This window comes from Sinocyclocheilus grahami, unplaced genomic scaffold (assembly GCF_001515645.1).
Source record: "Sinocyclocheilus grahami isolate Dianchi unplaced genomic scaffold, SAMN03320097.WGS_v1.1 scaffold3.1, whole genome shotgun sequence".
NCBI lineage: Eukaryota > Metazoa > Chordata > Actinopteri > Cypriniformes > Cyprinidae > Sinocyclocheilus > Sinocyclocheilus grahami.
Window position 1 is genome coordinate 7,264,991 of NW_015505182.1, and position 8,501 is coordinate 7,273,491.

At 36.8% G+C, this 8,501-nt stretch overlaps 1 protein-coding gene across 5 annotated transcripts in view; it reads right to left on the reverse strand.

Annotated features, from left to right (window-relative positions):
- The window catches only part of sema3fb (sema domain, immunoglobulin domain (Ig), short basic domain, secreted, (semaphorin) 3Fb), an 86,314-nt gene that overhangs the window by 28,501 nt on the left and 49,312 nt on the right, over positions 1-8,501 (reverse strand). For all 5 annotated transcript variants that reach the window (XM_016262164.1, XM_016262106.1, XM_016262328.1 and 2 more), the window contains 3 exons: positions 6,115-6,275; positions 3,483-3,545; positions 746-865 (listed from right to left, as the gene is read on the reverse strand). In XM_016262164.1, coding sequence (XP_016117650.1) covers positions 746-865; positions 3,483-3,545; positions 6,115-6,275 — 344 coding nt within the window. The remainder of the gene's footprint in view (positions 1-745; positions 866-3,482; positions 3,546-6,114; positions 6,276-8,501) is intronic.

Here is an 8,501-nt window from a genome sequence, read left to right on the forward strand (position 1 = left end):
TATATATATATATTTCATTTTATTTCTGTTATTATTTATTTTATTTCAAGTTACGAAAATGGTTTTACTTGAAAATGGTTTATGATTTTGGTTTTAGCTGTAGTTAGCTAAAGGTTTTGAATGACAAAGTTGCATTAACAATGACAGACAAATGACATTTACATTTCTGGGTGAACTATCCCATTAAGAAATTCATAACCTGATAAAATAATTATAGCATTAGATTAGGTGTGATTTTATAAGCGTGTGCGTGTGTAAAAAAAAAGAAAAGGTTGGATTCCCAACTTACGACTTCTATTAATTCCACTTTAAACGTCCCTGGGCCGTCATTAGATAACAAGTGTTGTATTTAGAGAGACGAAAGTGCTAGCTGCACAAGCAAGGGTCCTAAAAAGGCAAAGAGGGTCCACAGTGGTCTAGCCTGGCTAGAGTGAAGAAACTCAAGCTCTTCAATTAAAGAGTAAGACTAAACATGAGAGAGAGTTATAGCGTGCTGGGGAAGGCAGCTGTGAGGGTGAATGCCAGCCAACACCTGGAGGGTTTTTTAACGGCAGAGGAGGTGACACAGGGGGACGGTGAGTGAGAAATCACACTTGATGAACTGTAAGAGTCGGTAATGGATTTGTTGAGAAACCTGGAAAAGGAATATCTATAAATACAGTAAGAACACCTGTGCCTCACAGGTATCCAGGTGTACCCACTATGTTTAAGACACACCTCTCATGCCCTGTTAACCCACTCTTACCATAGGTTTGCGTCCTCTGTTGACATAAGTGCACACTGGGTTGTAGGCGCCTGTCCCGCACACGTACAAGTGTGTCCTGTTCCACGGCTCGATCAGACGGATGAAATTACCACACTCGCCCTGAGAGAGGAAACAATCACGGTAATTATTTTCACACATGTATGTGACAGACTGAACAAAAGAGCTATTAGACCAGATATAAAAAAAGCTGTGAAATTGTGGCTTTTAGTTCCAGTCGGTTGGATTTTATGTTGTGTTAGCATTACATGCTACATGCTTCCACTTAACGCTAAAAAAATTTACTTTAGGCAGATGTAAATATTTGAAAATTAGTCCTACACTTCTGGGAAAACAGATCAAAACTTTGACAGCAGTATACAGAGGCTGTTTGTCCAAAAACAAGAACTGTAACAATGCCAGAAACATACTTTGCCAGTATGCAAACACAGATGCTAATGTTTGACCAATGCAATCAGCTATATGGGTAGCTAGCTATAAACATGTCAGCATTTCAAACTTTATCTTTGTTGCTCCACTTTCACTGTAGTTGACCCCAAAGAGAAAGTGGCTGTAGAAGACTGAGCATTGATAGTTTATGATAATACTCACTATGACACAGTTGCTCTATTAATTTTGTTTTGATACACAGAGCCTTTCAAAATTTGGGGTTGGTAAGACTTTGTAAGAAGTCTCTTATGCTCACCAAGGCTATATTTATTTGGTCAAATCTACAGTAAAATATTGTGAAATATTATTACAATAAAAAAAAAAATACTTTCCTATTTTATTTTATTTTACATATTAAAATGCTATGTAATTAGCAGCCATTACTCTGCATGTCACATGAGCCTTCAGAAATCCTTCTAATATGCTGCTCAGCTGATTTGTGCTGCTTAATATTTTTGTGGAAATTGTGAAACATTTTTCTCAGGATTTCTTTGATGAACAGAAAAGTGTGAAAGAACAGCATTTATTTGAAATAGAAATTGTTTGTAACATTATACATTTATTTATTGTAACTTTTGATCATTTTAATGCATCCTTGCTGAAAATAAGTATCAGTATCTTGCCCCGAAATTTTGGATATCATCAACAAACATGCATTCTTAGCAGGGGCGCGGGAAGATGTTTTCAGTTGGGGGTGCTGTGTGTGTCCTTGTTGAGTGAAGGGGGGGGAAGGGGCTGGTTCACTTACGTCGGTGCTCGTGCTGGGGCTGGTGTTGTTTGGATGCCGATTTTGGAAAGTTTTTGCTGGGATGGGCATTTAAAAAAAATCTGAAATTCACTTTTGCACTTTGGATGCCTATTTTGGAAAGTTTTTGCTGGGATGGGCATTTAAAAAAATCTGAAATTCACTTTTGCGCTATTATCTCCTTGTATTAAAGATAATCTTGTTCGCATTCTGTATAGTTCATGGCTGATACCACGCGCCAGCGTCACGTGTTCATGAGGATTAGGCTAATCATCCCATATAGAAAACATCACAAGTAAAATTAATCATGTTTATAAAGATAAACATGGGTTTATTATAGCCCCACTTACAATTTACATTTCAGAGATCATTACAAATAAATTATTAAATGCTAAAACTGAATGTATTTAAATGAACAAACTTGGCGTTGCATTTGCAACCATGTGAAAACAGGGGGTGCTGCAGCCCCCTCAGCACCCCTACTTCCCGCGTCCCTGATTCTTAGAGTATCAATAGGCAGCTAATCATGCTTTTGTATAGCTGTAATGAAAATGAAAGACTATCACCCATTTAAAAATGTATAACTTCCTGTTTTAATAGGAAATCACATGAAAATAAGCATCCAATTATTTCCTAGGTTTTTAAACTCTGTACTGGCATTTATTTCAGCAACTTTACGTTCAATAGTTCAATAGAGTCAAATCAGAAATGTACCCATAAAACCTACATGAGGATTCATTTCACAGCAAGTGCATTCAACATTATTAATAATTCATGAACTGTGGTTAAAACCCATCACATCCCACAACCAAACTGACACTATGTACCATACCAGAGCACAACAAAACACCCCAAATGAAATGCAGCACCCCACAGATGTGCAGACATTCAGGTGATGCACAGTTTCTTTACCAGACCACTAAACCGCATGTCCAATTTCATGTTCACAAATCTAGGAATTTGACTGGTTCGAGTTCGTCTCACGCTGGATCTAGCATCTGTTTTTCTTCTCTGAATATGCATATGTTTTTGTGTGTGGTTTCTGACCAGGAAGGTTGAGGTTTGTAACACATATATTTGACCTCAGCACTACTCCTAAACCTGCATATCTCACTTTCACTTCATTTATATCAGCATATATTTTTTGTTGAGCTTGAGGGCTGTAGACCTGTCCCAGACCAAACAACTTTATATATGCTGTGTATTTGTAATGACATTTACAGCTTAAAATCCAAACCACAAACAGATGTCACATAGATGTACTGTAGTGTTTCATAAGTGAGTGCTGGCTGGAATTATCGAGATGAGTTGAGATGTCTAAACAAAGATATCTCGCGAGCAAATGTTAACCAACTGTAAACTGAAAAATGGGTTGTGTATATTGTTATAACACTGTCTGGAATAATTCTTGGAGGAATCAGATAACATTTAGCTCCACTTCTCTAATTTGATGCGCTGAGCGATTTTCAGGAATGCTGTTCTCAGGTTTTCATGGCCTTCCAGATCAGAGTATGTGAGCGGAGTAGAAGCAAAGACGACACTCACGTTTGTGTCTTTGCCACTTAAAACACACTCCGTCTTCCTCTGTGGGGAAACCGGCCAGTGTATCTGAAAGAGAGCGTATGAGAGAGAAAGGTCAATCCCATTTGTCAAAACAATGACACACTATCTCAGAAACGATCCCCTTTAACTCAACAACTTTTCACTGTAATGAGTTGAACTAGCCAGGGAATGTTCACCCTGAATTTTTATAAGGCCCCAGGGTTCCTCACATATCCAGGCTTTAGTTTTATAGAATTTAATTGTCAGTTTCCTGCATTGCTGTGAGCTAATCAGTAAAAGTAACAGTGATAGAGGAATGACCCTTGGAGCCTACCGTGATTTAGGTTATGGCTTGTGCTTGTCCAGGAACTGAACCCAAAACAGACTGAACATCTTTCTTTAAATTAAAAATAAAAAGCAAAAACAGTAATATATGAAGAGTTCATTTGCAAAAACCGATAAACGTCACTTTTTAAAAAATGAGCTGATTGCCGTGCATTATTCTCCACATATAGTTCGATCTGAACCCTAAACACGTTTTGTCAAAAAAGCCAGTTTTGTCCACTTTCAAGGCATTGCGAATTCACGTTTTAATGCAGAAGCTGACAAGCGCCCTTGTTGTTTTTGAACAAAAGCTGATAAGTCCATTTTAGTGAATCAGTGCACTGTATTCAGGTCAGGTGACAAGGCTACTTTCACTTTGAAAAGACGTGCTAGCTGAGAGTAGTTTCGTACGGTGGCCAAGAAGTGCAGAACAAATCACAATTCTGAAAACAAAATAACAAATTACAAACGCAAATGCAAGTCTAAAAAATTAAATAACAATTCAGAAAACACAACAACAATTCAGAAAAAATAACAAGTCAGAAAACACAATGACAAATTCGAAAACAAAATAACAAGTCAGAAAACACAACGACAAATCCGAAAACAAATTAACAAGTCAGAAAACACAACGACAAATCAGACAAACCGGAAAAGGTAGGTATAGTTTGAGACAGTGCCATTGGTTTGGGATTACTCACTGCTGACTGGACGAGACGTCTGTCAATCAACGTATACAGGAAGAACCAGCCGAAGAACAGCAGAGTCGTGGTAGAAAGTTCGGAGATGGTATTAAAGTAGCTCAGTTTAAATGTATTGTATGAATTGCCCTCACTGTGGAATAAAAAATACGGAGTGTATATTTATATTTAGTTAAAAGTGGCTGTGAAACATCAGCTCCAGTGGTGCAGATGGATAAGTGCGTGTCGTTGGCTTTTTGACACGATCGACCCGGGTTCGATCCTGCCTTTTGCCGAACTTTTTTTCCCTCCCTTTTCAAATCTCGTATCACATCGTAAAGGCATTTATTTTCAATAAAAATTAAGGAAATAATCAAAAAGTTGAAAATAAAGTATCGGGTAGGGTTAGGGTAGGTGTAGGGAGGGCTTTATTGTACCAATAAGGTGGCATCCATTTAATAATTTAAATTTAAATTATAATTTACACTCAATACGTTATTATTGCATACTGTTTTATAATGTACTACAATACTGAAGTGCAGATAATTGCCACTATTTGCAACAAGTAGTATACTTGATAGTAGAAATCCTGCTATTTTAACATAGCGTAACTAGGTATTTGCACTTAGTGTAAATAGCATATTGCTAAAAATACTGCTATTTTCACTTAGTGTAAATAGAATCCATTGCTAATACGAGGTTTGAAAAGGGAGGGAAAAAAAGCTTGGCAAAAGGCGGGCTTGAACCCGGGTTGATCGCGTCAAAAATTCGGTGGTTATAATGTTTCCTGAATTGTTGTTGTGTTTTCTGAATTATTTAGTTTTTTAGACTTGCATTTGCATTTGTAATTTGTTATTTTGTTTTCAGAATTGTGATTTGTTCTGCACTTCTCGGCCACCGTAGTTTCGTCAAAGCTGACTAAAAGTGATCGAGGATGGATACTTTTGACGAACTTGATGAACCTGTGATATCTTCTTCAGGGCGAAAAAATAAAATAAAAGCAGAAACGTTTTCACGGAACCTTGCAAAAGCAGCGCATTACAATAGTGAGGGAAAAGCTCTGTGTATTGCGTGTAATCATCATAATCCATACAATTTATGATGACAACAACAACAACGTTTGTCAGGCATCTACATTGTCATTTGAGGAGATTACAAAGATTAAATTAGTGTCTTTTTAAACTCTAAAACATGAAATGTGGAGTTATCTGCTTTTGCCAAAAAACGACTGTTGGAGTTATCTGCTTTTGCTATAAAAAAAACATACTTTCAATTAACTTTAATTTAGTAAATTACCTGTATTTGTTTAAGTTATTATTACTTAATCAAAACAACCCAACTGCAGTTTGATTGATATTACTTGGAATGCACAATAAAAAAAACATGATTTCTGAGTTATCGGTTTTTGCAAATGAACTCTTCATATATTATACAAAATAATAAATAAATAAATAAATATACAAAATTTAATAAACAAAACAAATATATTTATAAATGATAAATTCATAAGTCATAAACAATTTAAAAATACAAAATGAAATGAAATACAAAACAAAATAAATAAATCTATGCACCTATCTATCCATCTATGTTGGAGGAAGGCAGATGGAGTGATTTGTGTTGGTTCTTACTATGAGGGGTTCTCGGTTGATGTCGTGGAGGTCCAGGGACAGTATGTAGTCTTTGCTGCCCACATACATGCGGTCATGATCCTCATCCATGCGCAAGATGCGATAGTCTGATGTGTTCAACAGGAAAGAGAAGTGATGGGCTGTACCTGTAGACCTCAGATCTGCAGAATGAGAGAGAAAATTTAGGTCAATCAGCGAAAACAGACAAGCCATTTATTGCTACGACATTGTTTGTTTTAGAAAGATTTACACAGAGAGAAAGAGCGCTCCACTCCCAGTTTCATTCCATTTCCATAATTGCTTAAATACATATCATAAAAACATGGCAACTTGACAATAACATAATAGTTTTGGCCACAGTTCACAACAAAGAATACTCAATCTATTTCACCTTATGAGGTAATAGACCATTTGTTATTACAGGCACAAAACATGGCAACCGAATCTGTAATTATGTCTTCAGATTTTTCCAGTCTTATCTTAGAGACACACAAACATAGTGAGGTCTGAACAAACACTTCACCTCGTTTCCAAAGCAAAAGGAAGTTATCAATAAATTAAACAAAATATATACACACTGGGATTGCTACTATAGAAGCCCTGCCTTTCTTTTAAAGAATATGTAAGAAATTATATAAAAAAGATACTATATTAACATTTTTGTGTAAATATTATAAAATTTAGGATATGAAAATTTATGGAGGGCGTAAAACAGTTAACAGACAGCCGTTAACCTGGTGTTGCACACAGGTCACAGAGGACAAAGAACACACACGTCTCTTTAGTGTGTCAAGTCAGGAATCACCCAGTAGAGATAACCATTAAAAATAAATTCTAATTTTAGTAATTTATCAAAACAAATCCAATGAAGAATTACCGGTTTATCTGCCTGACACAGGCCCAGAATTCACAAGCACAATACTCTCTGATTAATCACATTACCATTGCTCTGTTTGCATAGTTTGATTTAATATATCCACGAGCAAAGGTTGTGTTTTGAGGTCAGGGCTTTGATTGACAGCTGTCACAATGGTGTGTGTGTGTGTGTGTGTGTGTGTGTGAGTGTGAGTGATTATTTGTGTTAAAGCGGAACAATAAATCCATCATGTAAGCTATGTGTGGATAGACATGAAAGAAAGAAAGAAAGAAAAAAAAGAAAGATTAAAAATAAAGAGTGTGAAAGTAAAAATTAGCTAAGGAACAAAAAAAAGAGTGAAAAAGTGAAAGTAAGAAAAGTACTTACTATGTACTACACATAGTAGTTCCAGTTCCTTTTAGCACATTTGTCAGCATCTCCTAAACATCTGTTTGTTTTAGCAGCCCTTCTGACTGATCATCTGCTGGCTCAGACCTCACTCACACCAGTGTGTGTTTCCACTTAAGACACAGGTGAAGCTTTCACACACGAGACCATGAGCTCAATCTCACACTACATCACCATGATGCTGGGATGGGAGTGGTGGCTTAGCAAAGCAGTAGCACACTTCTCCTTAAACAAACGAAGTGACATTAAATGTTAATACCTATATGGAAGGTTAGGGGTCTGTTCAAATCTTTGCCCAAACAAGCAGCTTTAATAAATCATAAGCAAGACAGCACAGCTATTCTGTCCACCACATAACCTAAACATAACACTTCGACAGGATATTCACCACGTGTATTCAATGATTTTTGCCGAGCCATGCAGCAAATCCAGTTCCTGATGCCCTCAAAGAAAACACTAGTGTTTAAAGTCTGGAATGTTCTACTGGGAGGGGAAATGTACGTAGGAATTCAAGTATGCACGGTGTCTCTAAATGCACAAAGCTTGCTTCAGCTCTAAGGCTTGGCATATGGTCAGACCTGGCGAAACCAGAGTAAATACGGAGCGGAGACTGTGCATGCCAAAAACTAAATGTTACTCTTATCTCACTCTTCTCTCGTTCTCTCCCTTGACTTTCAACCCCCAAACTCTCTCATTCCATCCCTTACTCTCTTGCAAGACAGAGGGCCACCTGTGGAAACAAGACCAACTGTCTAAAGATCCCTGTACTCCAATACCAACAGATCCACGTCTATCTTGGATCCATCTGGACACATGAGCCAACAGCTTCCTTTAGACAATATCAGACTAGAGTCTACCTAGAAGCAATAAAAGACAAGATGCAATGCTAACAAAATGATACTCTGACAAGTGGAACATTTACATAGTCAACACAAATACAGCGTTGAAAAAAGTGCATCTGTAATGAGATAAATTTTTGTATTACTAGTTTTCAAATCTAAATGAGATATATTTCTATTCAACAATTCCTTCAACTTTAATGACCATCTTGGATGTTTATTAGACGGCATACCAGGAAAGGCCCTATGAAATCTGTTTAATTTTTTTCCCAAATTCCGTTTTT